This window comes from Silurus meridionalis, chromosome 17 (genome assembly GCF_014805685.1).
Source record: "Silurus meridionalis isolate SWU-2019-XX chromosome 17, ASM1480568v1, whole genome shotgun sequence".
NCBI classification, from domain to species: Eukaryota; Metazoa; Chordata; class Actinopteri; order Siluriformes; family Siluridae; genus Silurus; species Silurus meridionalis.
Window position 1 is genome coordinate 24,578,461 of NC_060900.1, and position 17,237 is coordinate 24,595,697.

Sequence of the window (17,237 nt, forward strand, 5' to 3'; positions counted from 1 at the left end):
AAGTTGTTTATTGTGGAAAATACTGCATCAAATGTGCATGTTACCTACACAACTGGTAAAGCTGCTGTTATCGAAAATGTGACCAATTTAAAAGTCAGTGCTGTGCTGTATTGTTGAGTAAAGATTAATGTAGAAGAAAAAGTCAAGTCAAATGACATTTGCTTATTTTATTTACATAAATTGTGCTTTTCAGAGAATTCGGTATGAGAACAAAGAAAAAAATTATTTTCAATTTAAAGAATTTTGTATATTTTAATATAAAGAATATTGTGCTTAAAGAACATAATTTTACAAATAGTGATCGAGGATCACAAGGAAGTATGAAAAATGCATTCTTCACTCAAAATCTTTTAGAATACTGATAATAAAGAGAAACAGGTTATAAACAATACATCATAAAGGTATATAGAACAATCACGCTGTACACTAGAATTCGATTTTGATTAGCAAAAATGCTATACACTGATTTACTGTCAGAACAGTTAAGACGATAATGTGACAAGTACATGCTTTTTCTTCCTGTTACCTCCTGATTTACACAGAGTAATGGTAAAAAAAACTAAAGCGCAGGATCAATAAGCTGTTAATCTTCACGATGCTTCAGGAGCATCTAGCCAGCTGGACAACACACACACACACACACACACACACACACACACACACGACTCATTATTCTCTTCCATACATACATTCGTGGCTTTGAATTGAGGAATATTTGGAACTGGAGATAAAAATGGCTCAAATCTGCAGAGATTATCACTAAATGGCTTCTTCATTTCAGACATGTTGATTAGCCAGGGGTCAGTCTGAAACATATCTCAATTGCAGGGCTCGCCTTAGCTCGTCATTAAGAACTGCGTAGAAGCGAAAACGACAATGAGTGACATAAAAAAAACTTTTCTGTTTTAAATAAAGGCTGTAAATATAATAATTTATATCAGAGAGTTTCAGTTTTAACATGACATGGTGAAAGGACCTGAAATTTGTACTACTAGTATTAAATTGTCTTTAAAAAAAAAAAGGAAAGTAATATAATCCTAAATTATTATGTATTGAGTAAAATCTGTGAGTGAGTAATGTAAATTAACTATTTTTATTATTACTTAAGTCTTTTTTTTTTTTACACTTTTCTTTTTTTACATTTTCTTTATATTTTTCAAATCAATTAACATTTACATAGTAACTTTAAAGTAAATCATATGCTTCACATCAGATAAATAAAAGTGCAGAAGTGCTTTTGAAGGATTTTTATTTAATATGTATGTATAAAATAATTTATATGCTTTTTTCATATGAAAATTTCTTGTTTAGTTTTGTCAATGTTGAAACTACTGAATTGACATTGTGTGTGTCATTCAATTAAGGATGGGTTGGTTTCCTTCCTAATCTAATTCCTCTCAATTTCTTTTTTCCCTGCTATCTCAGGGAGTTTGTTTTTGCCACTGTCACCACTGGCTCACTGATTGGGGTCATTTCGAACATGTTGATTAGCCAGGGGTCAGGGGAAAAGTCTCAATTGCAGGGCTCATCCTGCTATAGGTTCATTAGGAAAAATGTATATTCATAAACTATTTATTTATGTAAAGCTGCTTTAAAACAATATCCATTCTTAAAAGTTCTATACAAATAAAATTTAATTAATGTTGTGAGTTTTATAGATCTAAAAGACAGTTGTAAGATTTTTTAAAATTGTTTTAAACTGTTATTTTAATCATTTAAAGTATAGTAAAAGTTTCAGTGCAGGAGGAGGAAGTGGGTCTGATGAACAATTGAAATTGCACTTCACCTCAAAAACTGCAAAGAGCCTTAAATATTAAATACTGCCACTTAAATTCTTTAAAAAGTCAAGTCTCTGTTCTAAATGAATGTAAAGCCTTACTTTCTTGAACAGGCATTGTTGGTGCTGGCCGTTTCGGCCTTGTTCCATCAGTCATTGTGGCGCTGCGTGGGCGTTCATTTGGTGGAAGTAAAGCCCCCCCTGCAACAAAGATGTCCCCAACATGTGGCATACTTTGTTATTGGCTAATCATTATGTCTTTTATCCTAACGAGCATGCTGCCCAGCTAGCAACAATAAATGCAATATAGTTGTAGTGATTTTCTGGTCTATTGCAGGTAGATCTACATAATTAAACACAGCATTTTATTTCTCATTATCATAATCAGCATTATTGCTGACAGCGATCTTTTTAATCTGCAATATAATACAATAAAAAAAGAACATCAGGAATATTACAGTACCTGGACCTATTCGCATGTCAGGAACGGTCTTCTGATGCACTAAAACTTTCCCTCCTAATACACAAGAATGTTTCTTATTAGCATATAAAAAGCTTTTACATACTATCACAATTGTTATATGTTAGCTAGCTACCTAGCAAGAAAACAAGGCTGATGCTATTTTGTAGTGCTGTTGGAATCACGTGAAATATATTATTATTTACATTCATAATTACAAAAGTGTATATAATTCTGAAGCCTATGCTTCTGGGATTAGTTGCTCACCAGCTACACAGCTAATCAGTCAATTATCTACTGTTATCTTTCCAGCTCTGATTTTGTGATATCTTGTATTAATCAAAATATAAACAAGCATTAGCATTAATAGGAAAAGGCTAGCTGCTGTTGTATATTTTCATAAGGCTGGTATTAAAACAGCTGGTATCATTTCTATCCAATTAGCAAATACCCATTAGTCAGGTTTGATATCCATTTACCCAACAATACAACATTTGGTTATGAGGTTAAGTTGACTATTTTCCTAGCTATGATGTAAATGAAACGTTCACACAATTTAGCTATGATTAGGTTAATTTGGCTAACTATTATGCAAATAAAACTAAGAAGCAACTCAGAAGCAATGTTTGCTCACACATTCACTGATATTAAGCTAACTATTCGATTATGATTAGATTAATCACTAACATCTGTAGCAAAGATGCTTTTAAAACAGGAGCCCTGTTTTCAAGCAAAATAGTTAATTTTAGGCTAATTATTATACGGTGTAAACGCAGGAACCACTAGCAAGTTTACTTATATTAGTTTTATTAGTTATTAGTTATATATTACTGCACACTGTAAAGCTGTAAAATACGTTTGCTAGCACACCTGGCTACCAGTTTTATTACCCTATGCAATAATAAATATTTAGATAGCAAATGTATTAGCTCATATTCAGATAATTATTATATTGTGTAAATCCTATATAATCCTAAAGGCCATGATCTCTAACTACAGTATTTTCTCGAATTGTTCTCTGCTATATAGCTGTTTATGAACAACATCTTTCTGTCCATCATGTTTCATTTCAGTTTTAATTACTGTCTTACTGCTGGGTTTAACAAAATGCTAAACCTGTTTTCTTCATAAGCCAATATTTGATTTCTTGAGTAAATATATGAGCATAAAGACCGAAGCGCACTACGGAGAAAAAGCAGCTTGTTCTGTACCTGGGGCAGGAGACAAGGCAGGGGATGGATAGGGTTTGTCTTGATTAACATTGTTTTCCTCATCTGAAATACATACACACTTGCTTAATGCGTGCGTTACACACACTTTACACACATGGAACGATGAGAAGAGAAGAAAAACTAAAAAAAGAGAGGGACTGACCAGAAGGGTCTACATAGATGTTCTCTTCTTTACTACATTTTTTCTGCCTTGGAGCTAAGAGGTGATGGTAAAGGTTATTGTTATCTTGATAACAGTGTGTGCTTTCGGTGTACATTTATACGTGTGTGTGTGTGTGCGTGTGTGTGCACGCATTATAAGACAGTGTGTAGTACCTGGTATAGGGGATACTTTTGGAGCTACGGGGCTGTCGGATGTAGTGCGCAAAGTCCTCTCTCCGTTCTCTTGATTGTCCTCTACAAACACTTAAAGAAATAAATTGTGGATTAGAAGAGCAGCTGAATCATTAGTTAGCATTATTACAACACACACACACACACACACACAAACACACACACACAGCAAATGTCAAGATGGAGAAACTCAGCATTGAGAAACTTTAACATCAGCATTAGTTAAAATAAAGAAAGAAATACATTTATTTAAAAAAAACAATAAAAAAATAGTACAAAAATAAATAAATATATATATATATATATATATATATGATTTCTATTTCCCTTTTTTATACTTACTCCCTTAGACTCTTGCGCCTGATGATTATAATATAATGTGAGCTTCTTACCAATGTTTTTTTCATAGGTGTGCTCTAGGACCAAGGGCTTGAAAACTCCTCCGGTCTTCTCTATAAGATATTCTGTCACATGATGGAGTGTGGGGCAAATAATCTGAAACGAATTAGTTCAGTGTTTATTGTTCTTTGCCTCAGCTTGTTATAGTATTGTAAATTTGCCACATCCAGTGTCTCGTTTTATATTAAATATTTCAGTTATACTTCTCGGTCTTGTGTGTTTTTGACCCCTAACTTTTCACACAATGCAAAGACTGCATTGCGTAATAAAACATTTATAAAAAAATCACAACAAAACTTATCTACTGCATGGAAATCTTAACATTGCTTGTGGCGATCTGCTACCTGTTTGCATGGGTTACAATATATGTAAAATGTATGTAAACTTTTAACAGATTTATAAACGTGGTAACCTGGCAATTACTCATAATAAAGACAAAACATACACACAAACAGGAATGTATGTTATCTAAATTCTTGACTGATCATTAATCAACTTTATGATAGAGTTCCCAGAGACACTCCACCTAATTACTTCCTTGTGTAGGAAAGTACTTTCCCCATAAAATTCTCTGGCCAGAAAAAAACTGGGCTAATCATGAATCCTGTGTACACTGAACTTTAATATGAAGCTTTGTTAAGCTCAGGTCAAAATGAGCATTGAGATCACTGTATATTGTACTAAAATAAAACAGTTGACTCCAGCAGACTGTTCTAAACCCGTCTTTCTAAACAGTGGCATACTCACTGGATTGTCTATAGCAATGGCATAGCTTCCATCAGGGATCCGTGTCACACGGTAATGTCGGAAAACCGGCCTGTTTGAGACAAAGGGTAAAAAAAGGAGAAGAGAAATGTAGCATTTCAAGGTTTTATTAGTTTGAGAGTCAGTCATTGCAAGGTATATTTAACACCAATAACAAGTAGCCACAAAAAACCTTGCATCTCAAACCTGTCTGTCTGGATGATACATGTTATTTTGTTATGGTTCTTTTACCTTCAAATGTAAACTTTTTAACAAAATCTTCTTTGAATCATTTTGGTGTAAGTGTACATCTGATTGTGATTTTTTATTTGCATGCATGCTGGTAGCATGCAAAACATACAAATACAGGACTGTCTGTGTGCGCTTGTGTGTGTGTGTGTGCTCTCAGTTTCTGGAAAGAAAATGAGGAATGAGTGTGTGTGTGTGTGTGTGTGTGCACGTGTGTGTGCACGTGTGTGTTACCCATTGAAGTCCTGCCGAGTTGTAACAGCAAAAGCGCTTCCATCTCGGCTGAGTCTGAGCAGCAGGTTTCCTTGTTCTTTGTGCTTTTCCAAAAGGAGCATAGCCTCATCCCGAAATACCCTGTAAAAGCACCTACAAAGAAGAAACAGCACGATAAATGCAATTTATCTTATGTTTTTAATGCATTGGACTTTGGAGCTGGAGATCGTAGGTTCAAATCCTAGCCACACCAAGCTGCTACTGCTGGACCCCTGAGCAAGGTCCTTAACCCCATAGCTGCACAGTTGTATGAATGAGATAAAAGTCGCTCTGAATAAGGGCTCCTGCCAAATGCCATAATGTAAATCAGTGTTATAACATTGTAGGTAAACTAGTCAAGTGCAAACTAAAAACATATCTACTTTTTTTGTACTTGTTATATATGGTTAAATAAAAAATCAGTCAATCAATCAACACTTGCTTAAGGAAGGAAAAGTCTTTTATTGTCCAGGACATATAAAGTACATAATATCAGCCAAGAAGTTCAAGACTTATCATGACATCAATTTCGATATCGATGTCAGCTCTTAAAGAAAGACTCTCGTACTCTGCCGTGTTGGCCAGTAAGGACAAGCTCTAAACTCGTCCTAATATAAAGGTTAATAATAAATAAATACAAATCAGAGGAGTGAAACAATTTCTGGAATATCAGCCAGTCAGAAAAGGAGTCTAGAGAAATCTTACCAGCCAGTAGGGAGGCCAATATGAAATACAGAAGATTAAAGAACATGAGACTGAAGCGAATTTAGCGTTAATGCTGAACAGAGGACATGTAAATCGACAGCTAATACCTTTAGAAACCTCGATCTGGTATTCTGTCGAGTGCATGTAATAACAATAACAAAAGGAGCCTGAATTCATACTGTGACATACAAAATGAGGAGTTTGTACGTACACTGGCATTTTTATCAATAAAAAGTCTGAAACTATACCAGTGTAGTAATCAATAAAACGAGGAGTTTAAAACTACAGTGACATATTATATATATAAAACAATTTGTCTGAACTTACGCCGGCATTTCGGAATGCAAGGACAGGTAATCGCCAGGTTCTGTCATAGGTACTGATACAGGAGCTTGTGCAACTGCAGACTTTTCAGCGAGCTCTTTGCGTCTCTCAGTCTCTTGCTCCAAAGCTTTTTTCAGCATGTAAATCTGACCAGGCAGCAGGTTCAGGGAGGTGGGCACTTCCAGCTGTGAGACACAGACATGTGCAGTTAACCGTTATCACACTCCATATACTCTTAGGTTCTTTAGTGCTCATAAACAAGACCAGAAACTGGAGCAACATTAATTAATTTATTAATTGTCCATCTGCTGTTGTCTTGTTACTGGCCTTGTTATACATTTGTGTTCATCTGTTTCTTGTTGGGCCTTTAATTAGTTTGGGTATTTTGCTTCTGCTACTTTTTTCATTGCATGTGTTTTTGCATCATACGTCATAAGCCGTTTACAATGTGGAAAAATATTACAAACATTAACAACATATACACAACATTCCAATACCCAGTAAATTATCCAGTAATGATGATGACAAATCAAGGCTACATATTTACTGTAAACTGGCACCAGCCAGAAACCTTGAAAAACAATTAGAAGAACGATTAGCACAGGTAAGTTCAAGGAAGAGGAAATGACTTGTGAAAAAGTCATACAGTGTGGAAAAACAAAACAGTGTTGATTTTGTGTTATGTATGTATGATAAAGCATAACACCAAGTACTGGTTTAATAATAAGTCATAACTGTGATAAACATTCTGATTACAGCTTCATCTAACTTATGAGTTGGGGAAAAAGTTGGTCACCGAAGTTGTCGATAAGGGTTAACCCATTACAAATAAGAGTCTAAACTTGCACTGTATTGCCATTAAAAAATAACTCATTGTGCAATAATGACCAGAGTCTAACCTTTCTGGTATATCCTATGAGGGCTAGAGTGTGGACAAGGTGAAGAGGATCTGGGATATCAACATTAAATGGAGAGGAATTAACTCAGTCTGGCATACAGGCAAGACTGAGCCAGGACCTGAAATGAACTCATATTTGCATATATATATTAGTCTGAACTCATTATGGCATGTTGACCACTAAAAACAGATCTTTAGATAAGATAAAGATCTGATAAACAGTCTTAAGATAAAGGAAAAGATTGGACGTATGGAGACAGACATGTTGGCTAATAAGTAACAAGATTATACCCTTGGAGGTATTGCTGCCAAAAAGAAGTGGAGACTGAACCTATTAAGGTATTGACCAATTAGAGATTTAACCAGTTAAGGGACGTTGACTGATGAAGACATATCTGCCAATAAGAAGAGGAGATTTAACTAATGGAGACATATCTGCCAATAAGAAGAGAAGATTTAACTAATGGAGACATATCTGCCAATAAGAAGAGGAGATTTAACTAATGGAGACATATCTGCCAATAAGAAGAGAAGATTTAACTAATGGAGACATATCTGCCAATAAAAAGGGAGTTTGAGCCTATGCAGGTATGTCAGCCAATAAGATTGATTGGAAATAGGAAGAAGATTTTGAACGTATTCTGGCATATATTCAACAGTAGAAAAATAAAATAAAATACACTGTAATCCAAAATACATTTGACAGTTTATGGAAAACCATACTGACCTTAACAATGGAGAATATGAAGCCTTTCCACAGCTCACGGGCTTCTAGACTTGGAGCCTAAAATGTTAAAATTAAGACATAAAAAAAATGAAACACTGAAAATATTTGTAAATATTATGCTTTCATTTAGAAAGCAATGAACTTCCTAAACAAAATCACTCATTAGGATTCATAAAGATGTGGAGCTTCATTTGAACTCAATGATAAACACTTCACCGTGAGGTAGATGTCATCTTCTTTTAATCGCAGGTGGAGTCTCGCTGCATCGAGTTTACGGTCCATGCTCAAGTCATCAGTCAGAGAGATGAAATTTGACAGATCCTGCTTTTCCACATACTGCTCTCAAACATAAACAAATAATAAAAAAACTATTCAGAGCACATTAATATCAGAATCAGAAATAGATTTATTACCAAGTATGTTCACACACACAAGGAATTTGACTTGGCGACATTATCTTCCAGTGCAGGAGAAAGTACACACAAAATATAACAAGACAATATAAATATAAAACAGACAATTAAATAACGCACTATACACAGAAGTAGAAATATTGTTTAAATGAATATGAAATGTGTGTTGTTTACAAGTGTGCAGTTTACTAATGTACCATTCGGATTCTAGGTAAAAATGTGTTAGTTGTGAATATTTTAATGGTGCGGTAAAAAAACTGTTTTTGTGCCTGGCTGTTCTGGTGGACGGAGCTCTATAGCGTCAACCAGAAGGCAACAGTTTGAAGAGAGAGTGAGCTGGGTGTGGGGTCCAAAGTGATTTTCTTAGCCCTTTAGCCCACTCTAGGTTGGGCAGTGGGGCACCATTAATCCTCTCAGCAGTCCTGACCGTCTGCTGTAATCTCTTGATGTCTGATTTGGTAGCTGAACCAAAACTCAATGATGGCCGAGTAGAACTGTTTCAGCAACTCCTGTGGCAGATTGAATTTCCTCAGTTAGTGAAGCAAATAGACGAAGAATAGCCTTTATTTTTCAGATATACATTACAGCAAAGTGAAATTTGTTCTTCGCATATCCCAGCTTGCTCGGCCATGATGCATTGCCCCTGGAGCACAGAGGGTTAAGGGCCTTGCTCAAGGGCCCAAGAGTGGCAGCTTGGCGATGCCAGGGCTTAAACCCCTGACCTTCCGATCAGTAACCACAATCTTATCCACTGTTTTGAGCGTGTTGAGCTCCAGGTTGTTGTGATTGCACCAGACAGCCAGCTCTTTAACCTCCTGTCTGTAAGCAGACTCCTCTCCATCCTGGATGAGGCTGATGACTGTATTCATCCACAAACTCCCGTGTACAGGGAGAAGAGCAGTTCAGAGAGAATGCAACCCTTGGGGAGAACCAGACCACCAAACCACACGCATACCTCTGGAGGAACGTACTCATTCGAGAGAATGAAAAAGGAAAACTTTTACAGTTTATGAAGTGTTTCTTAATGAGCAAAGCATATCTTTTTCAGCTTTTTTTAACTTTCTTTGTTATAGAAATACAATATCTCGTTTTCCCGGAAAAACTCAGAGTTGCGATCCGCCCTAAACAGCTGGAAGCCCGGCAGATGTAGCGCGTTGTCCGAAATGGCTTCACTCAGCCAGGTTTCACTGAAGCACAATGCAGCAGAGTTTGAAAAGTCCTTGTTGATGTGGTTGAGGAGAAGTCCATCCGTTCAAACACGCATTTGAACAGCAAGACTACAATGTCGAACAAAACACCTGAATAATCAAAAACCGGAAAAATATTGTCTGGGATGTGTTGCTTCATGTTAAAGAGTTCGTCTCTGGTGAAACTTACAGAAGAAGAATGACTAAACGCTCAACAAACAAACAAAGTAGAAGAATTGCCCTGGCTGCTATTTGCGGCGCCATCATGATGGGGATGAGGTCGCAATGCAGAAAGTAACAAAAAATCTTACATCATTGTCCTTGTTGTTGTTGTAGAAGAATAGCGAGTTCCCACACAGTGCAGTCCAAAGTCTGCGACCAACCTACACAACAAAACAGAAAAACATGAAAGTATTTGTCACTTTAATACACGGCCATTCTCAGTAGGAGACATTATAATATGTTTTAGCTAGATAACTAGTCTAGCTGGTTTGATTTCTTATAAGGAGTGTTAAAAATTAAAAGGATGCAATCGCTTGTGTGTTGACTGTATGCATCCACAGATACAACGTATCGTAAATATTCGTACACACTTTTCTCCATGTTGTCTCACAGGATGTCTGCCACTGTTTTCTGCATTTGAAAGAACATTTGAAAGATAGGAAGTATCTGCCAACTTTGAAAGCTCCAAAAACAAGAATGTAAATGTCAGTCTTTATTACTATTATTAAGTCGGATGAAAAACCTTTTATTTGCGAAATAAAATGCCATTGCATTTTGTCCTAGATAATTAGCATAAGTTATTTACTGCTAGGCATATACACTCACAACCCGAATTATCATGCTGTGATTTCATGAATCCGCCTATGCTACAGGATTGATGAGATTTGTAAAAAGCTTCTGTTCTATCGAGTTGTTTGATTGATGGATGTGTTTATTTCCTTTTGGGTTAATACATAAGTGAGAACGATTACCAGCTGAAACGGTCAAACAGGTTTGAAGAATTTGACGAATGAGAAGAATGAAGGAAAAGGTTAGACAGCTTGCCTGTACTTCTCTACCAAAATAAACTCAACCAGTTCATGACTAATTTTTGTTTGGGTTCTTTCAGAATTACTTAGCGTTATCATGCTGTATGTTTCTGTATCATCAAACAGAGGGAAATCACTGACACACTTTCTTTCTGTACTGGTTTAAAATCTATGATCATTCCTGCTTCTACATCAGTCCTGGCAAAGAACCACAAAATCTGTAGTTCTGTATATAATATTACAAGTGTACTGTTAACATTTACAAAGCTGATTCATACAATATGTTTTTATTAAAATGATTTAAAACATAAAATGGTTCTCTTAAAAATTTATTTTATGATGATTAAAAAAAAAATGTACCAGTTAGACTGTTTAAAGACTTTATTATCAAAATTTGTATTTATTTTTGCAGTTATAATAAAAAAAATATTGTATCTAAACCAAATCTGGCAGACCCTATCCCTTATCTAGAGCGGAGGAATAATAGCCTGCTCAATGGCCTGGCAGTGTTAGCTTGATGGTGCTGATAGGATTTGAACTTATCTACTTCCAAGCAAATTTATAACATCTTAACTACTGAGCTACCACCGCCACTTTTCCTATAGCAAAGCAGGTCTCCACTGAAAGAAAGAAAAAGAAAAACACCCAGACATTAGCCTTAAGGTTGTTTTTTTTGCTATTGTTTTTTTCTGTGTGCATTGACTTCATGACTCCATTTCTATGAAGCTAAACGGATCATTGAGTTCACCAAGAATTTACAGGTGATACTGACTGAAAAAGAGAAAATACACTTCAAAAACTTTCTTTCAGCTTTTCCCATCAGGGGTCGCCACAGCGGATCATCCGCATGTTTGAATTGGCACGTTTTACGCTGGATGCCCTTCCTAACGCAAAATGATAAAATACACTTAAATACTACTAAATCCCAGGTTCCTGAAAACCATTGGGAAGCAGGTCTCAGTAATGTAACAAGTTAGAAAGATAAGTCTGAAATATTTTCCCTTCCTAAAACTCTAAGGGTCTATCATACACATTCATATAACATGGATGAAAACCTTCGATATAACTAGGATTCAAACCCACAGTCTTCTGGTCACCAGAACCGAATCTGAAGCTATGACTATTTCCATTAGTCCAAATGTTGCAACGGCTGTAGTCTGCTGTAGTCACTTTAATCAATGCTACTGGACTCAGATAACCTGAGAGCTTCAATGCTAAACACAATGCTAATTCTTTTAAATCCTGAAATATTAAAAGATAAAAGTTTGTACAGGGAAGCTCACATTTATCGACCTGTTAAATACACACACAAAAAAATCCATTTTTATTTGAACACAAATGAGAAGCAGGATTGTGTGTTTGGGTATTCATGTTAGCATGTGGGTAAAGGGTGTAGTGTGGGTGGTTTGTGTGCGTGTGTCTGCGAGGGGTTTTTGGTTGTTAAACCAGTTTCTCACGGGCATCTTGTGACGCTTTGTGACATACGATGCTGTACTATGAGAAGCTTTCAGTGATAACAGTCTCTTTTTGATAAGAGGAACTCCCATCATTATGTTTCTGTGCTGTTTTTATGTGGTGTGACACAGAAGAAGAACTTCAACATAGAGGAGGAACTCTAAAGATTCTAAATCACTAACAAAGAGCATTTAAACACACCTGCAAATTTTTGTAACCATATAAATAATCCTATTATAACCTAGCTGCATCCCAATCTCTCAAACTGCATGAGAATATACTGTGCACAGCCCTCTGTAAATTATTCTACAAGTTTTTTTTTCTGATCTAGATCTGGGCTCTAAACAGACCATTCAAAAACTTCCTTCTTTTCCTTAAGCCATTCCTTTGATTTTTTTTGTTTTTTTCTTCAGCTGGTCAGCGGAGAGGTATAACAAAAAGGTCTAACAAAAGCCTGCAGATTTTGTACCAGAATATATTAGACTTAAAGGATATTCCAGAAATATCGACTAGATCCACAGAAGCAGCCCCAGAGCGTGATGCTGCCACCACCATGCCAACTGTAAGTCTAGAGTCCTTTGGGTGATAATATTTTATTGCACCAAACATATTTTTTAGAAGTATGCCTGAAAAGCTCTGCCTTGGTTTTATCAAACAATGAGATATTTTGCCACATGAGTTTGCTTTTAAAGAAGAAAGAAAAAAACTTTTCACTGTATAACTAGGTATACAGCAATAGAACCGTATATAATATGGTATAATATTTCTTAATTACTGTAACTGTAACAATTTATTTGAGGCCAGTATAATTATCTATTATCTTATCCTGATGATCATATCATATTTATGAATCTGTGAAGGTTGAAATTTTGAGCCAATAAAAAAAAAAAAAAACATAAATAGTAGGGACTGTGGGCTCTTTAAAAATAAAACAATTACAAAACATTAAGTAGTATCATTTGTCATTTACAGACACAAACAAACAAACTACCTAACTGGCTGGTTAACTTTGCCACAACTTTTGTTGATGTCGCACAAACAGCAGGACCTGTAAATCACCTGATTGAAGCTTCACCTCAGTGAACAAAACAGTAAGAGCAAAGTCCAGAGTCGCTTCACAAATACAGGTAGATGTTATAACCAGTATGTCATTATATTTCATGACTTCATGCTTTATTTAACATGCAAGTTCAAGTTCAACATTTAAGTTCACCTGAATACAATAAAAGAAGAAGTGTGGACTGAGGAAGTCAGGAAGACCACAGAATTTATTCACTGTTTAGTAAGGAAGTCGAGCCAGGTGTCACCCTGCACTTGTGTTCAAACATAGTGACGAGTTTAGAGACATACAGTGCCGGGATTCTTTCTTTACCAAAAACATCTCTTTAAAATGTTTGTTTTTCAGGTTCTTCATGACCCGAGACGACGCTCCTGCACACAATGCAAACACTGACCAAAAGGTGGCCTAAGCAGAGCCCACATCTGAAAACTACAAAGAATATTTAGTCACACAATAACCAGGAAAACTATTTTAATCTACTCATCTACTGTCTGAAGTTCATCAACATTGACACAACAATGTTGGCTTCTCTTTCCGTAAAAAGCTGCTTACAAGTTACCTTAAACCACTAAAATAAAAAAGGGAAAGAAGGGAAAAGCCATTAAAAGCTTCATATACCCCTTTAAGAACAGTAATGAGCACAGAGACAATTCCTTTTAATTTCTTCTTTCAAAAATGAAATTAATTATTTAGGGTCCTGAAATAAGACACAGTTATGAGCTTTGTTATTATACATACATTTTTCACTTTTCACATACAAATTTCTATTAAAAGAAAAAGCTTTGTTCATAAGTAGTACAGTTATAATACTTTACTGTAAATGTGTCACTGTGTACACGACCACTGCCATCAATCTGTACAAATATACATTTTAGTCATTTTTTAATAATAAAGTCTAGGAATTATTCTTATATCCCATTTATGGCTCCTTCAAGAGAGAGAGAGAGAGAGAGAGATAAAGAAAGAAAGCGCAGAGTAAAAACTCACTTTATCCCTAAATGATCTCTTTTCCAGGAATCCCTCATTGTAGCAGGGGGGCAGCTGGGATCTATTCCTCTGCGCGCGCCTCATCGCAAGGTAGGACTTTATTACACACACTTACTTCTAATGCACAACTAATGGCATGTTCATATAGTTGCGCTGAGGTGTGTGTGTGTGTGCGAGAAAGAACGTGTGCTGCCGAGTGTGCTCTGGTGTTGTTTGGCAAGTGGTTTACGACAGAGGGAGCAAAGCACGAGACCACGCCCCTTCGGGTGATATGATTGATTATATAACACCTACTGTTCTTGTGGCAATTCATGAATAAAAAATAAATAAATAAATAAATAAATAAATAAATAAATAATATTTATAACTTTTTTAATCCTTATAATCTTACCTGTTTCGATTTATATACACATTCTACACACACACACACAGCATCACTATAATAGCTAGTAGGCCCACCACAAGGATCTGTTTTAGGCCCATTAATTTTTTTTCTTTATATATATGCTTTTATATATATATATATATATATATATATATATATATATATATATATATATATATATATATATATATATATATATATATGAAGGGAAGATATGTTCATATAGTTGCGCTGAGGTGTGTGTGTGTGCGAGAAAGAACGTGTGCTGCCGAGTGTGCTCTGGTGTTGTTTGACAAGTGGTTTACGACAGAGGGAGCAAAGCACGAGACCACGCCCCTTCGGGTGATATGATTGATTATATAACACCTACTGTTCTTGTGGCAATTCATGAATAAAAATAAATAAAAAATAAATAAATAAATAAATAATTATATTTATAACTTTTTTAATCCTTATAATCTTACCTGTTTCGATTTATATACACATTCTACACACACACACACACACACACACACACACACACACACACACACACACACAGCATCACGATAATAGCTAGTAGGCCCCCCACAAGGATCTGTTTTAGGCCCATTAATTTTTTTCTTTATATATGCTTTTATATATATATATATATATATATATATATATATATATATATATATATATATATATATATATATATATATGAAGGAAGATAAAGAAAGAAAGCGAGAGTAAAACTCACTTTATCCTTAAATGATCTCTTTTCCAGGAATCCCTCATAGTAGCAGGGGGGCAGCTGGGATTTATTCCTCTGCGCGCGCCTCATCGCAAGGGATGAGGCCCACACAGAGTATATATACACATATATATATATATATATATATATATATATATATATATATATATATATATATATATATATATATATATATATATATATACAGTACAGACACACCTTCTCATTCAAAGAGTTCTCTTTATTGTCATGACTATAAAAATTGTAGATTCACACTGAAGGCATCAAAACTATGAATTAACACGTGAATTATATACATAACAAAAAGTGTGAAACAACTAAAAATGTCATATTCTTGGTTCTTCAAAGTAGCCACCTTTTGCTTTGATTACTGCTTTGCACACTCTTGGCATTCTCTTGATGAGCTTCAAGAGGTAGTCACCTGAAATGGTCTTCCAACAGTCTTGAAGGAGTTCCCCGAGAGATGCTTGGCACTTGTTGGCCCTGTACTGTATATATATATATATATATATATATATATATATATATATATATATATATATATATATATATATATATATATATATATAATTCATTAACATTGTATAAGCTTTTATTGCTATAATGACGATTCAGTCATATGTCTCAGCAAAGCCATATGAGAGACATCAGCTTAACAATGTTGAGGAGTCTGTAAAGGAAATTAAACACTGAATGCTTGTTTACTTCCTTCTGCTAATTACTGATAAGTAGGAAATACTTTTGCCAGGAGCATATGCAGCTGGAAGTCTTTCTGTGTACATCAGTAAAAGACCTTGGTGTGATTATTGACTCTGGTTTTTCCTTTGAGACTCATGTGAATAATATTACCAGGATCACCTTCTTTTACCTTAGAAGTATTACTAAAACTAGAAATATGATGTCATTACAGAATGCAGAAAAACTAGTTCATGCTTTGTTACATATAGATTAGACTGATGTAATGCTTCACTGTCTGGGTGTTCTAGTAAATGCATAAATAAGCTTCAGTTAGTTCAGAATGCAGCAGCAAGAGTCCTCACCAGAACCAGAAAATATGTCCACATCACCTCTGTTTTAATCAGTCTACACTGGCTACTAATTAAATCTCACATAGATTTCAAACTACTACTAGTGACATATAAACCACTTGTTATTTAATGATCCTCCACACTTAGTTTGGTCAAAAGGTGCAGGCTATTTGTTGGTACCTCAAATAATGAAGGAGGTTTCTCCTACAAAGCCCCACAGCTGTGGAACAATTCCAATTATTGTTTTCCCATTATTGTTTGGGACTCAGACAAATTCTCAGTGTTTAAGTATAGGGTTATTTTTTTTAGTCATGCTCTTTGTCCTTAGGTAAAGAAACAGATCTGGAGAGATTGTTGATATACAGTGTTTTGGTCAGTGGTTTTGGTTTGGTGTTGCTGGAATATTTGGATGCTGAGGTACCAGTGACAAGTGTTCCCTTTCTATTTCTTCTCTTTGAATCTTTCTAATTCATACAGACTCTTTACCTCTGAATAGAGTTTTATTTAAATGGAGTCCACTCTGTGCAGCTAAGGATGGTTCCACATCAGACAACAGTCTAAAGATCCATAAAGTTACTGAGCAACTCAAGAATTATAAGCATGGATTTGGACTGTAAATTGGTATTCATTTATTCATTAATTCCAGTCTGCTACAATGGCTTAGGACCACAGTTTGTATGAACAGCTCTGCATTTAAGCATCAGTCAACACGCCTTAACAATGATGGAACTATAAATAACTATAAATGGAACTATCATTAACTTTCAGTGCCACCCAGAAGGAGAATTGACATTTTGAGTCTGGTTTCTCTCAAGGTTTCTTACTCTTGAAATTATAAAGAACAACCTTATA

At 35.3% G+C, this 17,237-nt stretch overlaps 1 protein-coding gene across 3 annotated transcripts; it reads right to left on the reverse strand.

Moving 5' to 3' along the window:
- Positions 1-152: 152 nt before the first annotated feature.
- Positions 153-15,426, reverse strand: stap2b (signal transducing adaptor family member 2b). Of its 3 annotated transcripts, none has more exons than XM_046872062.1 (14): positions 15,343-15,426; positions 10,012-10,083; positions 8,317-8,436; positions 8,101-8,157; positions 6,479-6,660; positions 5,429-5,560; positions 4,949-5,018; positions 4,195-4,297; positions 3,785-3,874; positions 3,612-3,665; positions 3,449-3,511; positions 2,241-2,294; positions 1,880-1,978; positions 153-854 (listed from the first exon to the last, which is right to left on the reverse strand). In XM_046872062.1, exons 1-14 carry the CDS (start codon positions 15,424-15,426, stop codon positions 802-804), a joined length of 1,233 nt encoding a protein of 410 aa, XP_046728018.1. In that variant the 3' UTR covers positions 153-801. The 3 variants fall into 3 exon arrangements, with proteins under 3 accessions (XP_046728018.1, XP_046728019.1, XP_046728020.1); XM_046872063.1 differs by lacking the exon at positions 15,343-15,426 and adding an exon at positions 14,234-14,436; XM_046872064.1 differs by lacking the exons at positions 3,612-3,665; positions 15,343-15,426 and adding an exon at positions 14,234-14,436.
- Between the last annotated feature and the right edge of the window lie 1,811 nt (positions 15,427-17,237).

What these genes read in the sequence shown, in the direction of transcription:
- stap2b (XM_046872062.1), bottom strand. Translation starts at nt 15,426, where the DNA reads ATGAGGCGCGCGCAGAGGAATAAATCCCAGCTGCCCCCCTGCTACTAT. An exon ending in AGAGATCATTTAAGGATAAA is followed by an intron (nt 10,084 to 15,342) that starts GTGAGTTTTACT and finishes TTTGTTGTGTAG; the next exon opens with GTTGGTCGCAGACTTTGGAC. An exon ending in TGCCTTGTCTCCTGCCCCAG is followed by an intron (nt 2,295 to 3,448) that starts GTACAGAACAAG and finishes CTTGTGTATTAG; the next exon opens with GAGGGAAAGTTTTAGTGCAT.